The sequence below is a fragment of the Trachurus trachurus genome (assembly GCF_905171665.1).
Source record: "Trachurus trachurus genome assembly, chromosome: 4".
Lineage (NCBI taxonomy): Eukaryota > Metazoa > Chordata > Actinopteri > Carangiformes > Carangidae > Trachurus > Trachurus trachurus.
This window is the reverse complement of record NC_139898.1, coordinates 28,315,432-28,338,233: the sequence shown is the minus strand read 5'-3', so window position 1 is coordinate 28,338,233 and position 22,802 is coordinate 28,315,432. Positions and strand designations below refer to the sequence as shown.

General features: G+C 41.0%; 1 protein-coding gene across 2 annotated transcripts in view; it reads right to left on the bottom strand.

Annotated features, from left to right (window-relative positions):
* Positions 1-15,528, bottom strand: part of atp11b (ATPase phospholipid transporting 11B) — a 53,766-nt gene extending 38,238 nt beyond the window's left edge. For both annotated transcript variants that reach the window (XM_083970709.1, XM_083970708.1), the window contains exons 1-5: positions 15,156-15,528; positions 7,252-7,368; positions 5,888-5,977; positions 1,713-1,793; positions 1,201-1,308 (exon numbers count right to left, since the gene is read on the bottom strand). In XM_083970709.1, coding sequence (XP_083826835.1) covers positions 1,201-1,308; positions 1,713-1,793; positions 5,888-5,977; positions 7,252-7,368; positions 15,156-15,182 — 423 coding nt within the window. In that variant the 5' untranslated portion in view covers positions 15,183-15,528. The remainder of the gene's footprint in view (positions 1-1,200; positions 1,309-1,712; positions 1,794-5,887; positions 5,978-7,251; positions 7,369-15,155) is intronic.
* Between the last annotated feature and the right edge of the window lie 7,274 nt (positions 15,529-22,802).

The window sequence follows — 22,802 nt, the reverse complement described above, 5'->3', positions numbered from 1 at the left end:
ACATATAAACCAAGAGCAGCAGGACACACAGACACAGGCGGATTGTTTCAAGTTATGTATCTTTAAAAGCTGTTTATTTGTTTGTGTTGAGTACATTTCCTTTTGTAAAAGAGGAAATGCATGAAATAATCTCTTTTTGCCGATTACAGTATGACTTCAGACTAGTTCATGAGTCACAGAAACCTCAAATTATAGGCACAGTTAGACAATGTGGCAGCTTATAAGGTTTTCCATGTGTTCTACTTAATACTTCCTGAGTCAGAACAAAACTTTTATTTGTTATTAATGAAATCGTTGTCTGTGAGTAAAAAGTTAGCCGCCAATATTCAACTCTCAGACTTCTAAACCCCCAGTAACTCTGCACACCTTTGTGTCTTCTTTGTGTTAAATGAACTGTGTGACTGCAGGTGACGGCAGACATCTGGCTGCAACTGGGTAAACAGTAGCTTCAGGCTTCAAGCAAGGCTGATTTACTGTTTGACTAAACCACTTAGGCAGCATTGCGTTGGCTCCAGACACACTAGTTACAGTGTCTCTGAGGCGCCGCTGGACCTCAGAGGATTTGTGAGCACTGGTGTCCAGAGTTACAGACATGGCCAGGTAAGAGAGAGAAGGACTTAGTACTGTCACGAAAACCGACACTTTGGTACCAAGTTGATGCCAACACGCAAAAAAAACGTCGGTACCTGCTTTTTTTCAGTATTGTGAGTACCGGATATACAACGGGTTCTGTTTCGTCTTGTTTTTTAAATCGTGCTATCGCATAAGTTTCAAGAATCGTGGAAATTTACTGGTATTGGTATCGACTACTGAAATTCTGGTGTCGTGAAAAGCCTGACTGGTCTTATTACTCCAAAATAAGTCACTCTGGTTCATGGACAGTATGGACAAGCCCGATTCAATACAGATCAGGAATACAGTATGTGCATGACGAGAAACTCATGTTACTGCAGCAGATGCATCAGTTACAGAGCATTCCTGAGATATTTATGTTGATGCCTCAGTATTTGCATTCCTGACACATGAGAAACAACATGCAACATGTAATAATTACGTTTCTATACAGTCTGGTTCTACAGAAACACCACTACCAACAGGAATTTGACAGCAAGGCTAAAGTTAGCTGTGGCTATTGGCTATGAAGTGTCAAAAAAGCAACTATTTTTAGTTCATGTAAGGTGCAGGTGTCGGACATCTTACCCTGATGTTCTTAGATCTCGTCTGGACCAGACTTCCACTGCGAACCACAAACACCGGAGCTCCATTCACCTCGTTGTCGGCTTTGTGTCTCAGCCAGTCCTCATAGCCCTGTGAAAACACGCGGTCAGTAATTAACAGATTCAGTTCACAGCTTCACAATACAATACAGCATTACGGCTAATGACTGGGGACAACAAAAGGACAGCAAGTCACACATCGACTGACCTGACCCATAGCTACTACGATGCAGACTTGTATCAGTGTCTAGTTCATTATCATAAGCGAATATTTCATTATAAACAACCTAAAACAGGTTTCAAGAACTTGATTTCAACTAAACTAAGATGTTGACAACAATTATACAAACAACAATCATACTGCAAGTACCTTACTCCCTATTTTCAGACACAACACAACACAACACAACACAACACAACACAACACAACACAACACAACACAACACAACACAACACAACACAAAGAGGAAGTCATCATGTGTTTATGTCCTCACCTGTTTTATAGCAGTTACTGTGATCACAAAGAAAAGAGGCAGACCGCTGGTGACTGGGGAAGTTGGAGTGTCTATCATTAACTGGAAAGATAAATAAAGAATAGGGGATGCAATGATGTTAATAAATTGAACAAACAATGGTGAAAAAAGAACAATCACACCAGAGACTGAGTAAGAGGGGGTGTGCCCTGTCAAAGAGAAACCTAAAAAGACAACAGAGAGAAGTGGTGGCTGATGTGTCAAACAGGAAACTCCTTTAACTTCCCTCAAAGGTTAACTGTCAGATCAGGGCCAGTCAAACACAAAAGACACACAACAGTGTATAAACACACTTGAATCAATGATGAAGCATTTCTTACAGTTTAACACATTTTCCCCAAAAAACGGTTCTGATACAAAAAACTAAATCCATCAACAAACAATCTCTACAAAGTTTAAGACATGCTTAAATACTATTTTACTTCTATTCATGCATTGATTTGCAAATACATTTTTAAATAAATGTGTATTTTATGCAAATGAGCCTTTAATGAACAGTTGTGTGTAGACAGGAAATGAGAGGAGAGAGGGGACATGAAGCTAAAGTCCTGACTGGACTGGATATAAAACATTTATGTGCAGATTTACCAGAACTGTAATAGCGTAGAGAAGAGAACAACACTGGTGCACACTGCCCTCTTAGTGTTTCAATCATTACCCTCTGGATCACATTTTAAAATCTGGTTGATTATCCACCAAGAGTGAAACTAGTCATCTGCCTCCTGTTAGTCCACTTTGAGTCTGACAAAAATAAGTCAGCTTCAAGTTATGAAGGTAGAAGTGAAAGTTAACCCTGTGGTGTAATTTACCACTACTGGAGAGATGGGTCTCTGTTTCAGTTCTTTGATTGTAGGTGATGCGGTGCACTTTTCTAGGCAACTGTTTCACACTACCAGACTACTAAACAGGTGGCAGAGAAAAAGAGCCATGAAAAGCAGCAATGGTCCAGAAAAGGAAGAAAAGAAGAAGAGTGCTACAAGGTAAATGTGGATGTAAACAAAGTGGGTTACAAATAAACAAAAAAATTGTTGTGCAAGTGTTTTGTGAGAAAGAAAGCGAAAGAAATAGAGAAAACACAATCTACATGACTGTTAGCCCTCAAGGATACACACAATGGAGGTAGGCCAGACAGACTGATTGTAAATTGAAACTTTGTTTGTTTACAAGAAAACCCCTCAGGATACCTTAAAGAAGACACACCCAAGACAAATTTGAACATGGAAAATCAACCATCAAGATCTAAAGAGAATTTACTACAGTGAAACCACAAGTACTCTTTCTTTCAGGGATGCAAACGGGTCAGGACCAAAAAAGAGAGGAATTGTCGTGGGGGGGGGGGCTCACCATTAACAATATCACAGAAAAGTCTATTTCCAGTAGTTCAACCCCAACCAAGTATTGAGTGCATATAGATGGACAGTTTTCAGAAGGCCAACATTTCTATATTAAAAATGCTTTAAAAAAATAAAAACCATTGCAATATTTCCATTTTGGAGATACTGATTTTTAGGTCTTCACTGAATGTTAGTCATAATTATTACTATTAAAATGAACTGAAGAAATAAAGACATGGGATTTAACATCCCATTCAGTGTGTAATGGACATATAGGCCTATATAATGTGTTAGTTTCACTTTAATTGAACACATTCTACATCGCGGAGGCGACGTCTCTCCTTCACCTCTGAAACGGGGCAGAGCTCCGTGGGAGACACCTGCCTGACACAGCAACGGACATGCACGGGGGGGGGGGGGGGGGGGGACGGCGGCGCCGTCGCACCGAATGCACGCGGATACGCGCCGCTTTGGGTAACGAGCGCGCACGTCGCGTCTACATTGGAGGTGAATAGGAAGGCTCTGGGACTGATTGACTGTGTGGACCACCACCAGTCTGATCAGGTCCATCACAGCACAGCAGCTGCAGCTCTGCCCCGCTGTCACATGACGCATATCAGCGCAATCTGTTTACATTAAACCGACATCAGGAGAATAATGAGAATTATGATTAAAAAAATATATATATTTGTTTCGAATTTTGGCCCCTGGATCATGATTTTTTTTGGGCGCATTCTTGGTAAAAAAAAAAAATCCTCTAAAAAAAAAGACAGTTGGGATGCATAATGTGTCTCATAACAGTATACTGTGCGTCACGTTATCGCCTCAACCATGGTTGGTGAGAGCAGAAATGTTGTTGTAGGCCGGTGCATATTCTCATTTGTCCAGGTCATAGTATTTCAAAGGAGGTTAAATCGAAAGCAACTGGACTTATACTGAGTCTCCACACCAGATAGTTGGACCAGTCCCAGCCTGGTCAGATGCTACATGAACTGATGAAGCCTCTTGGATGAGAGGTGAAACGTCTTCCTATACTTTTTTTTTCAAAGGAGGTTAAATCGAAAGCAACTGGACTTAGTTATAATAAGTAAATAACTAAGTCCAGTTGCTTTCGATTTAACCTCCTTTGAAAAAGAAAAAAAAAAAAAAATTGTTGTAGTGAAATTTTTTTTTGAAACGAGTGAAAACGAGCGCTAATTCGCGTATCTCGCGTATCTCGCGTTTGGTTGCGCGTAAAAGCTCGCGCGAAAAAAAAGCGTTCCTCGTGTTTGAGTGGGAAGCCCCTTTGGGTCTTCCCACCAAACACGATGAAATAGACGAAGACGCGAGGGTCCCGTCGCCATAAAAGAATCGGGTGTATTGCGTCGCAAAAAAAAAAAGTCGCGTCTACCGCGTCTCGCGCCTAATCGCGTCTTTGCGTCACGGCCTTTTACACCGCGGACGTAACGAATAAACGGTGACGGTGTGAACGGACAACATAGAACAGGACCAGACGTGGCGTTGTTTCCTCTTTTCACCGACAGCTCCACTCTCCCTTACTTACACTAACTACTGTTATTGTTGAGGCCAGAGAATTGTGGGATTTGTAGTTTTTGACCAATCGCAGGTTGTGCTCTTTCTTTTTTGTGATTTTCCTGGTTCACACATGTTTTTGTTTTTTTAGGGGCAAATGCGAGCGAAATGCTCGCCCATGGTGGGCATACGAAAATTTAAGAGCTGTCTTATTTAAGTCTTGAACACAATAATTCAACAAATTTAAGACATTTTAAGGCCTAAAAGTGTGTAATGGACATATAGGCCTATATAATGTGTTAGTTTCACTTTAATTGAACACATTCTACATCGCGGAGGCGACTTCTCTCCTTCACCTCTGAAACGGGGCAGAGCTCCGTGGGAAACACCTGCCTGACACAGCAACGGACATGCACGGGGAAAAACGACCGAATGCACGCGGATACCACGCGGATACGTCGCGCGTCAACATTGGAGGTCGGCAGTTATCAGTATAACCAGAGACAACCATGAATGAGTTCGCCTCAGTTTCACGTGATTGTCACTGTCAGCCTGTTAGAAAAACATTTTACTGACCCCAGCTGAGACCCCCCCCCCCCTCCCAAAAACAAAAACTCTTCGGATCTGAACGATTCACACAAGTCACCTAATTGGTCATGAAAAAAGCGAGTTTCGCTTTTCGGCGCGCTGTTTGCATCCCTGTTCTTTACTCAGCATGTTAAAGGACACAGCGGTTCTCACCAGTTATCTAGGAATTCATCTCAGGCCATGTAAAACATGATCAAATGGGTCATCCAAGAAAATGTCGTGCTCATAGTGTCAAGATAAAGTGAGGGCTTTCAGTGATATCAGGGGAAGCTGACTTCAGCTTCACCGACAAGTTGAGTGGGTGGAAGGAGAGCCTTTTTTAGAGTCAAGTCGATTGCTTGGGCTTCACTACACAGGCCCCGAATAAATCAGAAAGTCAGAAAATTTGAAAGCCAAATCTGACTTTAGCACGGGCTGAGTGATGCAAAGTGAAGGCCTAATGCTTAGGGCAGGCTTTAAAGTCACACGTCCTCCTTAATGTGTGGGTGGGACGTGTTAATACAGCAGCAGACCTGTCTCTCTGCTGGGCCGTACAAGTAAATGAGTCACTCACTCGCGCCTGAACACACACACACACACACACACATTTGTATTTGGGTCACATATGAACTGTCACTGTCTAACGGAGGAGAACATGCACCTGCAGTAAGGAATAGCGAGTGTCTGTGTGTACTTGTGTGCGTGTTGGCAGAGTGTTATTACCTGTACAAGGAAGATAATGAGAAAGTAGAAGTTGGCTATTCTTCTGAACTGCTCAAACAAATTCTTGGGGACGAAATTCCAAATTGTGTACTGAAAGAGAAAGAGTAAAGTAAAAACTGAAATTAGTGTTTACATACAGTCTAAACAAATGCATGAGGAAGTAAAAGCAGCCTATTTTACACTGGCATTTAAACAATGAATGTAATTTATTACTTTTTAAATGATATTAGGTTTAATTGTGTAGTATGAGACAAAACCAGTGTTTGGCATAGTATCATATGTGGGCTGCCAAACATAACAGATGTCCCTTCAAATCTTTTCATACAATTAGTAGATTAATAAGAATTGGTCTTCTGCTATGTGGTGAAATACTTGAGCCAGTTGGACTAAGCACACTGTGTTAGTTATTGCGACTGCTTTTGTTACTCTTAAGTTTCAGTTCATCACTTCCTGTGCAGCATGCCCTTAAAAGAATAACAGATGGAAGAGGAAAAAAACAACAACAACTGCAGCTGCATTTACTCTTCAGTAAATGTGGAGTTTCATGCATCAAGGTCAAAGTCCACGGATCCACAGAGGTCTCACGGATGTTTCTGTTTCTTAAAATCAATTTAATCCTGAGGTAACTTAAAGATACTGTCGATCACGTAATCAACTGCTTAATCAATCAAAGTGATGGCTGCTGGAGGCAGGCAGGCGGCAGCAGCCTCTTTGGATTATTATCCTTTTGTTCCGTCGTCTTCCAGCTGACCCTTTAATCCTCTCAACAACACAAACTTTTTTTTTTTTTTGTGCAAGTTGATCCTGTTATCAACAAATCGTGCTTCACCTCCTATCTCTCTGTCTCTCTGCCAAACGTACTAGAGCGTTTTCTTTTTCTTTTTGGTAACACTGGTCAAGTTGGTGCCAAAAATAAGTTCAAGTGTTTCCGTTGGCGACATTCTTTTGTTTTCTTCAGGCACGGGTGTCGTCTCAAGCTCATGCAAAATGTCATGATCCATATCTCTCAACTGAAACAAACAACAACTGCCTCAAACTAGCGAAACCCATGAATAAAACAAACCAACACTTCTATCTGCTTCTATCACTCAGTCTGTTTTGCATTTGTGGCTAAAGATGCTTAAATTACAACAGTGTGATTTTTGTGGTTGATGACACAAGGTTTGAAAATGGGCTTCTTGCACTCATGTGGAAAAATGAAGCGCAGCTCTAAAGATTCATGATAAAAGTCAAAACATTTTCCAGAGGAGAACTTTTACATTTTCTTATACGAGACGATAAAATTATACTACGTATGGTAATTGCTGACTGACAACCATCTTGTGGTGATAACACGGGGAGAGAGAAATCGCAACATTTGGTACCTTGGATGAGATGATTCTGTTGTCTGCAAAGCGTTGCGGGACGTAGTGGCCATGCTGGGGGAAGCGGTTCGCTATGTAAACCGTCCTGGTGTCGCTCTGATGAGGGGGGTCGAAGCCCTGAGGGAAGGGAGGAAATATGGAGGAGAGAGGAGGGGGGAAGGAAAGGTGCAAACAGAGGAAAGAAGCAGACAGCAGGTTACTCACAGAAAACATCTCACTTATTTATTTCGTTATGAATATTCCTTTAAACACAACTCTGGCTTACACTTGTGGTAGAAGTAGCTACAGCAATTCATTCTTTACATATGCACTGAATGTAAAAACTATTTTGATGATCTATTCATTGTTTACATCAAGTTTTCAAACAGTAACACGCAAGATTGTCATCACATACCTCTGCCCAACATATGCAAACAACAACAACAAATAATTGCCTAGTAAACACTGGTTCATTTTCACTGGATTTAAAATAAATCAAAGACATTAGCATTATAGATAACTGACTGACTGACAATGCATCATGGGCCCAGCGAGCCCCCACCTGGCATTAACATGCGTATCGAGTGACCACTTGTGATGAGATCTCACTTCCCCCACTCTATATGCAAATAACATGTGGTTGTTTTAAGCCAGTTCATGACAAACTACTGCCACATCGTCAGTGTGTTTGTGTTTGTGTGCGTATGTCGTGTGTGCAAAACAGATGTTAATGCCAAGTCTGAGCAGGGGCCATTGTGACCTTATTTTAATGCAAGTTATTTTATATTGTTGGTACTGAAGAAAAGCACGACTAATCCCTGTAAGTCTACACCACACTTAAAACCACTCGGGGCAACGTTTTTCTGCTCCTATTCAACAGGGTTTCAGTTTCTGTATCGTAAAGACTTTTCTCTGTGGGTTTATTATTTTGCCTTGTGCAGCGGAGGCTCAGGCATCCTAGAAAAACAATACCAGAAACTACACTATCGTCTGGCCTTCTTAAACTGATTCTGATTTCTTTTTTGCTGTGACTCTTTTAGTTTTTATTCTGTATAACTCCTGTATTTTAATGTTATGTATTTTATTTGCACTAATCATTTTATTGTTAAGCACCTTGCAACCTTGTTTTGAAAGGTGCTCTACAAATGAAATTATTATTATTACTACAAGTGTAGAGGTTGGCTATACCTTCTTTAGTTAGTTATTCATGTATCGATGTGTTTTGTTTTGTCTTGTTTTCTTAAACCTTATCTAACTACTGTATATATATTGAGTTATAGTTTTCATTGCACAATGATGTGTTGTGTTAAACCGAAGACCGAATTAAACCAAACCAACCACCAACCAACAAGTGGCAGAACATGGTGGTTAATTTCTGAGCGCAACGCATTTCTCAACTATTAGATGAAGTGTACATGATGTTAGTACAATAACATCACAATATAATAACATTTTAGGCATCTAGGCAACAGCCATGTCACACTTTATTGCTCCAAATGAGATGACATTTAGATCCAAGAGTAGCTGGCTAACTGTAGTGAGCTGTGGTTAATTTGGCATTTAGAGCAACCATGGCGATTGTAACTGTTATACACTGAAACTCCCATTACATCCTTTAAACGGAGATACAATCTCCTTAAGCACAGCTTAACAGTGGAGTTGTCAATATCTAATGTTATCAGCTGATGCAATTAATTTTCACATACGTTACATCCACATTACTGTTGCATAACTCTAATTTTTCTAGTAGTCGTTTCTATCACACTCAAGTCAACTACATAAAGACGGTTCATGGAAGGGTTTACAATTATGTGCAAATGACGTAGGGTGTAACACACACTCACATTCACACACACACACACCCATACGCACACACACAGAGGAATGTATCCGGGCCACGTCACTCACTCCCGCACTGATTCACCTCGTTCCAGGGACACATGTAAGCCATTAGTTCCTTTCACTCTCCGTGCTCCACATCTGCTGCTGCTTTTCTCACTGTTTTTCTGAGGAAATCAACCACTTGGGTTATAACAACAGCATCTTATTACCAGCGCAAAGTAGCTATAGCTCGGAGGTCTCATTATTTCCTCTTAATGATAGTGTCGATCTCTTTTACAAAAAAAATTCTCATGAATAAATCACTTTTTAACCCTCAGGGTGCCGTGAGTGCTCTTTGTAAAACTTTGCCCAAACAGTGCAGTTTCTGTCATCACCTGGAAGAAAAATCAACTGATTCACTTTTAGGAATGAAAACAACATGAGAAGGATTTTCCACTGTTGCTCTTCTGTTCATTTTCCACTTTGGTCAAAGCTTGTAAAAGACTTTTCTCTGGCTTTATGTTCAGTTTTTAGTCAGACGGTCAGTTTTCAGATGGAAATGGAAGAGAGGGGTCGAACCGAGGTCACAAAAGGAGAAAAAAAAGTGGCTGAATGTACATTCATAACAACTTCCAGGCTCTAAAATCTTGCGAGTGTAATGCATAATTAATCTAGCTGGGTTGCAGCATGACATAAGAGCACTGACTCCATGAATTCATTGCAAAAAGAAATGAAAATATGCAGAACAAGTTCAACTCTATGCGTCTGTCCTGTTTGTCCTGAATTACATGGTTCCCCTATAGGCACAAAAAATGGCATGCACACAATCTACCTAGTCAAATATCCAGTTTCTATACTGGATCCACAGTCAGTCAGTAGTACTCTCTCACTGTTGCACCAACCCAGACTCAATCGTGGCAAACAGCAGCAGCGTTTCTCAACTGCATGTGAATTCCTGACCAGGAGAAACGCAGCCAACAAAAAGAACTTCTCACACATTTCAAGTGCATGAATGAACCCTAGTTAAAAACCTCTCTGTGTATCCCTGCTGTGTTCAGCTGTGATAAACACTAGGCTATTTAATTAAATGTTCTGGACACTCACAGGTAACTACCAGCTGGAAAAACGCCTCTACCAGCTCACAGAATACTGTTTACTTTTCTTTTTCTTTTTTTATGAGCCTTCCAACACAACTCTGACCTTTCTTGTTAAAACATTTTACGGAGGAAGGTCAACCGAGCCTATAAAGCATGAAAGATCTTTTAAAGCAACATGCTGCATCAGATTCAATCAGGGCTGACATACAACGCTGTATAAGCAGCGGTGAAGAGTTGCCCTTTATAACCACACCTTCTGTGAATAACAGGCCCACACACAATGCTGCCACTGTTTGTTAACACTGGCTGCATGATGCACCAACATGAAATACAGGCTTTAAGGTAGGGTTGTAAGATCCTGGAAAAACGGTTCCAGCAGGCCACATTTTGGAAATACACAGACAAAAGTCCGAGCCCCTTTCCTCAGACTCTCTGAAGCCACGCCTCCAGAGCCACGCACAACGCTTGTTCAGCGCTGGGTTCACATCAAGGTGAATCCCCGCTACACACAACGGTACCGCAGAAAGCCGTGTAGCTCACATTGGGATTACAATGGAGTAGTATCGCCTTCACGGCCCGACACTGCACAGCATCGCTAGTAACTTTCCGCCAACGTTTTCTCACGGCTCATTCACGTGAAAGAAAACAGCTTAATAGCTAATAATAAACCATCCAGCATCCAGCTAAGAGCTACGATGCCACCTGCCAGATTTCAGTGTGGTACATTGTATCATAGAAGTCGTCTTTTCTGCGGCGTAACTCGTAGGAGACTAAGAGCACGCACGCGATTAGTGCGCAATTAGAACGTGGCGTTCAAGATGATGGGATGCTGTTCTTCCAGGCTTGTTCGTTCCACGGGTGATTGACTTGTTTCATTTTTGTGAAAAAGCATTAAATTACTTCTAAGCAATTCAGTTTAAAAAAATGCCACAGAATAAGATCGCCAACCCTAACTTTAAGTAATAGATGGTTTTAATTCAACCAGTATGACACTTCCTGACACACCCAGGAGGGGATATTTGTAAACCATGAATCCTTCTCTCTAGCAAAGTAATTGCTGAGTCAGAGACATTAGGCAATGAGCTGCAGATGGATTATGGTAATGCATTACACTTTAGGACTATTAACATCTTACTTTAGGCACTTTTACATGATTACAATAGAGACCTCGGTGGTGGTGGTGGTTGTTGTTGGAGGAGAACATCTCTCATTCCATTTTCTCCACCCAGTTTCTCAGACAGTCTGAGGAGTCAGAGGATCTAACTCACGACCGCATCAATAAGACGTCAGTTGCTCAACTATTGATATCTTTCCACACGGCGGCTTAACTGCTTAACTGCAAAGTGTAACTGTAACAGATGTGGCCTTGAGAAATGGGAAGGGAAACACCTCACAATGTTTCTGTAAAAGCACCACGATGCAGCTTTAATGCAGTCAATGCTGCAATTCTCCGTCACAATGAGAGGAACAACTGATTTCTACATTGCACAGTAAATAATGCAATATGCTCACACGGATTATCCCTTCAATGACACTACAAAAACCTGTATTGTCATCTTGAGGCATCATATATTAAATGACAATAACAGTCCTCAATATCTCAGTTATGTCAAGTAGATAAGTCTCACATAAAGAGGTAAACAAACTGCTCTTCCATTTCAGCCTTCAATATTGGAGGAAGAAAAGATGTATACAACCAAAATAAAGAACTTCAAATGGAAACTTGATCCAGATTTCTTAACTCTGCTGCTCTACAGTGACAAACATGTAGTAATATTAACTGATTTTAATCCCTAAATTACTCCATTGCAGGGTGTGACTTACCAGATAGCTAGTGTAGAAGCATAGACACAGGTACACCTAGGTTATTATGACTTTAACTTGAATTGAACTAACTAACTAACTATTATGGGCGTTTTTCTTTTTTTATTTCGCCTGTCAGAAAAAATCTAAACGGATGATGCTGAATATTACAAAGAAAATAACAGGCCTTGTTCTTGCTTTTTACTGGCAGCAATAAGAACAAATACTGCTGTCAGTATAGCAACAATGGCAATGGGCTTTCTTGTAAACACTCGCACCGAAATCATACTTTTTATTTTGCCTGCAGGCTCTCGTGCCTCCATCAATTTGGGAGAGACCGACAGGTAATTACTCCCCTGCATAAAGCCTACAAGTCCCACACTGCCTTGGAGGAATCACTGCCCCTGAACAATGGCCCGGAGACTGCCGAAGGCATCAGAACCAAGGCAATGCACCGAGTCGCATTAAAGGCTAAGAGCATTTAATCAAATGGGATGAGCTAACTAGGGAGGGGAAGAGGGGACAGAGAGATGAAGTCATATAGAGGGTAATGGTAAAGACAGAACGCCTGCAACACAAAGAGGAAGACGGAGAGCAACAAGACTGTGGTCAGATGCTGTGGGAGGTACTTTTGATGGTATTACAGATGACATCAACAATACTAACATGACCAAAGGCATGCCAAACATATATCTAATAACATGTGGCATGAAATAGATAACCAGAGGCACTGCCACACAGGATAAGGAACTGGCAAAGACTTATTAATTGTCAGATGTTTTACTGCTTTATCATATGATGTCCAACAGTGATCATGAACGAGACTCTAAAAGGCGTACGACATCCTGTTGTTCACTCAGCAGGATATAATGTATGTATTCATCATTTTATAAATACCAAATGTCAATTTTCACTTCTTAGAAGTTTCTTTTCTCTCATATGAATTTGCCTGCAGGGGCTGGATTTTGTTGGAGATAAGAGCAGTGAATCAAAGTGAGCAATGATTAACCTATGCTTTTGTTTTGGCATTTGTTTTCTTACAAAATTACATCACTTGGAGGCGACGATAGTCTTGAAGTTTTCCTTTCTGACTTAATGAATTTGAAGCAATATCAAAAGCTTTACATCTATGAAGTATGCCTTTGGGAAATAAACTCCAAGCACAAACAATACAACACAAACAGTAATAATATATTATTAAAGTTATGAAAAGGACATGTGCATGGGGTGGATTCTTACATAACATTGAAAGAGCTGCTGTTTTACAACACTTCTCAGACATCCTGATTGTGAGAGCTGAAATGATCTACCATACATAAAACCTTGTGATATGCTTTGAAAATTGTCAGAATCACGTAATCTCTCATTTTAAATCACGCATAAAGGTTTCTAGAACAAGATGTCAAAGGGTTTTCCCAGTTGTGACTGTTATACGTAATGTAATTATAGTAAGTCTTTTGTGATGTAAATGCTGCATTACCAGCATGATGTCAGTCTTACTGATGGAGAATAATAACTGACTTTAAAGCCTCTCTCAGACTGTGAGTTACAGTAGCACCTCCCCTCTCCCTCCTCATGTTGGACCAATGTCACCAGAAAGAAGCTGATAAGCACAATGTGAACGAATAAACATCTGTGCATTTACCTTCCAGCTGATATCGAGGTCAGACAAATGCCCCTGACAAACTTTTTTCATTAAGCCACATTTCTAATTAGCTGGGCAGGTCAGTTGCTGTATGGGATGGGTCAAATGAATGGAGCTATCTCAAATTAAGAGGACGCTACATTTACATTTTCTGTGGACACAAACTCCCTACGGTGCTCCTTAAAAAGTGAACAAACTGTCAAAGAAATCCAGGAAGTTAACACTGATTAACCTCACAGGCTGGCGATGGTGACATCAACAGTTTGGTCATTGTGTGCCTCATTCAATTCATTCTTTCGTTCATGGTTCATACATTCCCATGGGCCTCAACATCTCACGTGCTCACACAGCCTCCTCCACTAGTCACACCGCTCTTATTTATACTTTATGATATCAATGCAGGATCTTATTCAAACTTGAACTGTACTTTGCCTTACAGACAATCTTATCATAAACCCACCATCATATGACCCATTGTGTCACATTGCAGCATGATTGAAACACCAATCACACACATCCCTCAAGTATAACTCATAACTCAATTTTATCTACGCCCCAGTTATTCCCATTCCCAATGACAGCATTAGTTATTATCAGAGTCAGGTAGGACTCATTTACTTGACATGGCCCATTATTGTTGGTTTACTGCTCTACTGATGCCAGTGTGCCTGTCGATGTGTCAGTCACCACGTATGTTTGTGGGCAAACAACAGGTGAGCACTGCAAATACAGGATGCACCGGAAACGTCTTGTAATCAATCGAGGACCGTTGTTAATGTCTAATTTAGGAGAAATACTCTACACAGCAAAAAAAAGAAAACAGCATTTAAGTGATGCTAAAATAAAATCCCATTAGATGCAACATAGTGGGCTTTGTTTACACTCGAGATTTGATGCTAATATCTAACCAGCAAAGTTGGTTTATTGACTCGTGTGGCTCTAATAAAGTAAATCCCAACTCAGAGCGGTGTGTGATAGCAAACATTAAGAGTTAATACCTTCTTTTTACAGTCTATGGTTAATACCAGCTAAATGAAATCAAGGAAGAAAAGCCGTTTAACTTTTTTATATATGTTTACATTGTATACAACGTTAGCCTGCTAGCTAACATGAACTTAGTTGCTCTCCTTGGTCTCTTTCAATGGGAAACGGTTCAGTTGTTGATAAACTTCACCTCAACTTACATTTAAAGTCTAAAAAACCTCGATGTGAACTACTAACTCAGCAGAGCCAACCGTTGGTAACCGCTGATAACCGTTGGTGGCTAATTAAACAACGACGGCTAGGTGGCTAACGTTAACGTTCTTTTTTTTAACGGCTACACCTGGCTGCCATAACAACAACAACCGTGTTTTAGAACAGACACCGTGGCAACAGAACAGCTAAGCTAAATGGCTAGGCTAAGCTTTCTTGCTAAAAATTGATTCAAATAAAGTTCATACAGCTTTTTTTTTTTTTAGTTATGTGCTATGTGTTTTACACGACTGTTGCTGTGTAGGCTAAAGAAGAGGCTAACGTAATGAGAAAGGGTTAGGAGGGGGGGGGGGGCAGTTACTTACCAGCTGTTGTCGGATCCAGCGAAGCATCCTTGCAAAAAAAAAAAAAAAGAAAAGAAAAGAAAAAACCGTTCCAAGTCGCGAGCACAGTCGTTAGCAACTAGCTACTCCAACAAAACCGTCCCGGACCATATATATTTCCCCCTAATAATAATAAAGGCAGCTCTCCTCGGTCGCATTATTACGCGACACATTCATGCGTCGTTAACCGTGCAACAAAACAAAACAGATCCACTTCGACTTCCCATTCCGCGGCGGTAATGTCAGAGAAACGAGCCCCGGTAAAAGTGACAGTCGGCTGGCCACGGAGTCCCAGCGAGCTGCTGCTGCTGCGCACCATCTCTCTACTCTGCTCTGCTCTGCTCTGCTGCCACGATCAGCAGCTTCCCCCCCCTGCTCCTACTGCTGAGCTGCTGCTGCTGCTGCTGCCAGGAGGCGCACACACTGCTCTGTGCGGACACTGGTGCTGCGTTCAAGACAACTCGCAACTCGGAGTCTCCCAGGTGAAAACTCCGAGTTCCGACTTCAAAGCGTTCACGCCAGAGTAACCAAAAACATGGCGGACGGACCGGGACAAACTTTTCATTCAAAGTGCTTCACGTAAAGCATTAAAACATTACAAAGTGCACAAAAACTTTTTCTAAAGTACATTTTAACGTTTTACAGTAGCCTAATTGACGTTTTACCGTTGATGGTGGTTCGATTGCACTTTTTCAAGCAGGAGGTCCGAAAACTGCGAGTTCCGAGTTGTCTCGAATGCAGCGTGAGTGCTCTTTAGCGGCCTCGGAACGCCCCCTGCCTGCTGCTCACCACGGATAGATAGATAGATAGATAGATAGATAGATAGATAGATAGATAGATAGATAGATAGATAGATAGATAGATAGATAGATAGATAGATAGATAGATAGATAGATAGATAGATAGATAGATAGATAGATAGATAGATAGATAGATAGATAGATAGATGATCAAAGTTATGTCAGAGCACAAGTCTCCTGGGTTTCCCACTCTTATGCATGCTGATGCTTTGTTTCCCCTTTTCACTCCAAAATTGTAGGGGGAAAAAGTATACACTGATATTGCTTAAAATATTGCAAAGGAGTGTTTCATGTTTAACTTTATGCCTTCTGGTGATCATTTAATCTTCCACTTGCATAACTGTTCACATTAACAGAAATTTTGACCAGTGGTGCCCAAACTTTTGCATGCCACTGACTGTATAGGTTAGACATGTTGCAGTGGTGTTTTCATTGCATGGCAAACTGCTATTACTGAATATACCAAGTTGCAATAATGCAGGGCCTTGAGACAAATCTGGATTGCTTACTGGACACTTTTTTTTTTTTTTTTTAATCTTGGTGAATATTTGATATAGAGCCAGCAGAGAGCAGAGAGAGACTGTGTGTGCTTATTCACAGTGTGTTTAGCCTATAGGTATCTTAAGTTTATATTAAGTTTGAGATGTGTGTCTCCTTTCATATTCACAGATGAGCCCTTTCTCATCCAAGTCCTCTAGTTTTCTTAGATCGATACCGTGGTTGGTTTGATTTAGAGTGAGATATAAAATGGGACTCCTACAAAGGGAAGGTGTTAGGTGAATACAGCATGCATTTGCCTTTGATTGCTTTCTTCTATAAACATCTCTGTAGTGTTCTCCAGTCCTCCTCCACTTGTCCCAGGATTTCTCTTGTGAGGCATCTCACATAAAGTGAGGTCATCCTTGTATATGTGGCTCTCTCCCAGTAATGAATCCACTGCTGTTACCCTCCCTCCCTCTCTACCTCCCTCACTCCCTCCTTGGAGACTTGGCCGCTGCACATAATCAGTCAATAATGTATAGACAACAAATGATACCACACAGGGAGGATGGGAAACGCTCATACTTTTTGAGAATATCTGCAGGGTTTGGCTGCACTGCTCGTTTTCCAAATTGATTCAATATGGTGTACATGATTGAGGACACTAAAGTGATGTTCCCATCAATGGCCAGAGAAGCAAATGGCAAACGATAATCATCCTGTGTAATCAATGTGTTCCAGGAGCTATATTTAGACAGAATAGCTGCTGCCCAGCAGTTTTTCCTCCCAGTCTTTCTGGTCTCCTTAATGAAAAAATAAAAACATATAAATGCATTTGCATGGTTTTGCATCGTTCTCAATACCCTCACGTTTGTGCCTTAAGGTGCTTATGTGACTCAACCCTCCCGCCGCACAAAACCCCCTCCTACTGGCCTCTCCATCGTGAAAGCCCTTTTAAAGATCAGAAGAAGAAAAAACAGTGAAGCTAAGCCAAACGCCACCAACACGCATTTATCTCCAGGATTAAAACAGCTTTAGGCCACTCTGTGAGTCAGCAGACTAAGGCTCTGACTGTGCCACAGTGCTTGCAACATCTTGGGATCAAGGCCCCACTCATCTATCATTTACAATAGCCATCGTCACGTGCCTCATTGTGATGTTTTCTCTCCCGTGCATCCAGTAAAAAGCAGAAAATGTCAAAAATGTCAAAAGAAAGACAGCTTTACTCTGCAAATCCTGTGTCTAATCCGCTATCTGTCTGTGTTTGTATGTGAGCCCAGAGCCCAGCGGTTCTGCCCATGTGACCGTCAGGGTATAATCTCTAGGTTGCACTGACTTACATAATACCACTGCAGCAGCGGCAGCAGCAACATCTGGGAGCTCCCACCTCACAGCTGGAGTGGATACAGTTTGTTAGTAGTTTATGTGAGAGGTCAGCGGGGAAGTGCATGCTGTTGGTGTTAAAGGGATAGTTCAACTTTTTGGCGAATTGGCCCATTTCCATGATCGCTATAGTTTCAGGAGTAGGTTCGTTACCTTTAATTGTCGGTGCAAACTATTTTTAGAACGGCGGAGCAGAACCGCAAGCTGCTCAGAGCTACGCTATGGAGGCTAACTCCGAAACGCTCTGGTGGACAAGTTGTGACCTGCACATTCACCACGCTATGAGATAATAACAGAACGTTACAAGACAGAGTTGTTTTCGAGGTAAATTCATGCAAAACCGCTGATGCGCGTTCCCGTCGGGAGCAGTTTTTCGGCAAGCAGTCTCTGCATTTACCTCGAAAAGTTCCGTTATTATCTCATAGCGTGGTGAATGTGCAGGTCACAACTTGTCCACCAGAGCGTTTTGGAATTGTTGGATTGTGTATTTGATGAGTTTGATGAGGGAAACCAAGAAATCCCATTAGCCTCCGTAGCGTAGCTCTGAGTAGCTCGCTGCTCTGCTCCGCCGTTCTAAAAGTAGCTTGCACCGACAATTAAAGGTAACGAACCTACTCCGAAAACTATAGGGATTATGGCAATGGGCCAATTTGCCAAAATGTTGAACTATCCCTTTAATGTACAAACCCCAGATCTCTAAATGTCAACAAAGAAGAACTTTCCAGTTACAAGATTATAAGATAACTTATTAATTTAATTTAAATACTAAGACAGAGTTTCTCTTGGACCATATTCTTGTGTTTACTCCACAGAACACGTCCCTTGTGTTTATGTCTTGAAACCAAGTAACACACACATTATATTAGCTGAAGTAATTCCATATACTTTAGGCTTCATGAAGCATAAGTCAGAACATATCGTGTGCTGTGGCCACGCACAGTTGCTGCCACTTGAAATGCTGCATGCTTAATACAAGGCTGCGTGCCTCAGACAGAGGAGCGCTGCCCAGTGATCCATAATGCCCTTGATGTCTGTCATGGAAGTGAATGGCCATATAGATTGATAATGTCTGGCTGTCTTCCCAGCTTGCTATTGAATTTAGCTTCAGCTATACTGCAATCTTACAAGTGCTTGTCATGTTGTAGGCAATCAGGGTGGAATTACTTACCACGCTGCCTGGTTATAAGAAGAAGTTTGTGTGTGTGTGTGTCTGTATGTCTGTGTGTGCCTGAAGGGTTGAGCATTATTTGTATAATTCATGCAGGATGTAAAGATTTGCCTAATTTCAATTGTGGGTGCGGTCGCATATTGACAAAACAAGATCTGGCATCATATTTGTCCGTACACTGATGTGGCTACAGGATAATTTGGTACAATGCAAATTATTCTGGCTCATGTTTTGTGAACATGCAACAGTATAATTCAATTTTTTGTCACTTATTTAACAAGTAAAAACAGGGAAGTAGGAAGAGTAAGGATGCATAGGCCTTGATTATATATATTAAGAGCTGTTAATTGCATAACTGCATTATTATTACTGATAGATGAACATATACACAGGTAGGTATGAAATGTAGTGGTTTGCAAATAAAAAAGTAGTATAAAATGAAATATACATCAAAGCAAAGGCATTTAACGTGAATTTAATTCATCTTTAACAATCAAATTTAGAAACATGTTGGGGGGGTTTTCTTTGAGGAAAGAAGCAAGTTATGCAACACATATCACTGTTGTAAAAAACCAAGCTCATATGCTATTTATTTTAATATATTGTATATATTACACTGATTTATTGTGCATATGCAGCATTAAATCTGACTTATTGACTTATTAATAACAGTTAAGCATCAACTTACTGACGTCTATGCTTTGGAAATTAACACTTTACTCATCAGCATCCAAACACTCATAACTGTGTGCACTGTATAAAGTGGAGGAGCAGTGACTGATGACCGGTAAGATATTATTACTGATGGATTATTGAATATAGGTCAGCCGCCTTACATGGGTGTGTGAAAAGAAGAAACTACAGAGGCGCCTGATGTAATTTTGAAATATGGCTGCCATATACATGTAGAAGAAAAAAAATCAATATTACTCCTGCTTTCAAAATGATAGTATCCACGGACTTGGGTCACGTAGAGGAAAGTGTTTCTTGTCCATCAGTTTGTCTCTTTTTCTATAGATTTAGACTCCCAGTGACTCGCCTGCTCTCGTGCTGCTGCTGGTCAGTGTGCATGTGTCAGTGTTGGACTGAGTTAATCCATCAGGCCTGTTTAACCATACTGTGGCTGATCCTCTTGGTAAATACACCAGCACTAAGTGGCTTTCAATCATTACCACCAAGTATCCCTAATAGTACTAATAGGCTTAGGACAAGTTCCCCCCTCCCTCCCTGAGTAGCCCCCCCCCTCTCTCTCTGTGTGATACGGGTGCTTACACAGACTCCAGCTTCCACTATGTGGGCATATTAGTGTCTGTCTTGTTGCATTAGCATGAATATCTGTCTTACAGTGGTGGACCAGGACTCCCAGGAGCCAGGCTGGAATCGTCGACACACCACTTACGGAAATAGAGAATAAATGAATTGGCTTTTAAAGTGATTGGCTGGATCAATAAAATAAGAACGGACAATTAATCTTGAAAAATTTATAAATAATACGCTGCTTTTTTGAAGCCAGGACAAGTGTTAAAGGCAAAAACAAGAGGCGTCAGTAGAAAGTCAGTGGCTATAATGGGTGGGCTATATTCTTGATGTTGCAGTCATGTTGATTGTAAATTTGTTGGTCTTTATGAATTAGGGTGACCAGGTGTGTCCCAATTTTAACCCCTTGTCCTCGCGTCACGGTAAAGAAAAGCTGCTGCTTATTCCTTGCCACATTTGCAATGTACCTGCAATGACTGGGATTCAAACCCTGATCATTATAGTTAACTAAAACTAAGACTAAAACTAAAACTAGCAGTGAAAAAATAATTTAGTAAATTAAAATAAAAATGACAATTTCTCCAAAAACCACAACTACGGTAAATAAAAATGAACAATGCAAAACTAACTAAAACTAAGCTGAATTACAGATAACATCAGCTTAATTTTAGTTTTCATGGCTAAAGTTGCAGGAAGCTGCACAGCTCCATATAGGACGACTTCGAGTACGACCCACAGGTAGATAAGAGTGAACGCAACATTATGAGGACTGATGGGAATTAACATTTATGGGATGCAACTAAAAGGGAAAAATCCCACAAATTTGGAAGTTCATCTTCAAAGGTCTCACAGAGGCTTTCTCCTACAACCTGAGAAACAACTAAGACTACGACTAAGTAAAAACTAGTCAATTCCTCAAAATTTTAAACTAAATTAAAACTGCTTTATCACTTGTTGAACTAACTAAAACTAAACTGAAATAAAAAAGCAAACTGAAAAAGCTCATGATCAGTGGCTTTACCCACTGAGCTGTCCAGCTGGATGTGTTGATTAGGGACTCACTCCTCTGACTGTCCACACACACTCACACACCTGCACACAGACAGGTTGACAGCTCCTACATGTCAGTGTTCAGAGAGAGAGAGATGAGATGAGATGATCATGTTCCTGTTGGATTAGCTCTGTCTGTACAATGTGTGACTCCTTATGTGAGGGTTGTTGGTTCAATTCCCATGTTGACAGAGATCAGATCGTGGCTGTACCCTCCATGGCACTGTCTAAATTTCTACTATTTCTTTTCTTTCTGCTTTGTAATGCAGTTTTGCATTTGGAGGATGAAAGCACCAAAGCAGTTCAACTGAAACAGTTTTTTTTTTTAGCCTTCTAAACCATTTCTCTTGGTGCTCTGTGCTCTGTCTCGACTTCTTCGACAATATTTCTGTGTGTAAAGTGTTGTCATATTTTTGACCATGAAAGTGAAATAGAGGTTGATTATGAGACATTCTCCTCTGATGAGAATGAGACTCTCCATGTTGGCCCTCCGGTGTCTCTCAACTCTCTCTTTTCAGTTTTAGGTCAATCAATGAGATTTCATTGTGATCTGCATATCTCTCCATAGTCACTCACATAACAGGTGTTTTGGATGTAAAAGGGGGACATTATTTGTATTTAAAGGGCTCAAACAAACATAAGGTTCTTGACACATATGGACAACAAATTTTAATTATAATACATTTCTGGAGGTTTAAATTGCTGGGGTCAAATTGACCCCAAGGATAAAAGGTGTTAGTAAATTCGAGGGTTAATAATTCTCACCAGGTGAAAGCTGCATGTTTGAGAGCTGATGTGTGGTGTGAGTCTCCCTCTTGTGGACACGCTGTGGTGTTACACCTGCAGGTCAATCTTCTCACTGCAACGCAGATTATTACTGTAAAATGTAAGAGTTACAACACTGCATATGCAAAACACTAATTCTTATTATACACGTTTTCCACTGTGTGTGTGTGTCTGTGTGTGTGTGTTTACATGTGTGAGACTTTAGTTTCTAATCGGCTGCTTTAAATTCCTGAAGGCAGTTTGTCACAACTGGGTGAATCACTGCAGCTCCACTGTGTGTGTGGGTGTGCACGACACTAACTGTCAAGGTATATGTCTATGAGTGTGTATTAGTGTGTATATGTGTGTGTGTCTGTGTGTGTGTGTGTGTGTGTGTGTGCCCGAGGCCAGGTGGGTGGTATTGGGTTTCCTAAAGAGCTACTAATTCTTCACCTAACACCCTGACCTCCTTACTCTGTGACCCAGAGAGACGGAGGGAGGGCAGCTCTTCATCCACTTCACTGGACCTGGTCACGGATGACAAATTGTGTGTGTATACCTTTGTGTGCGTATGCATGTGTGTGTGTGTGACTGATGGATCACTGCTGAATGAACCTGGATCTTTATAAATAATCCACAAACAGCGCTGGTGAAAGGTTTTTCCTTTCACTGCACTGTTTGTCTTTGCAAATGAAACTCTAATAGGATTTTTTTAATGTCTTGATT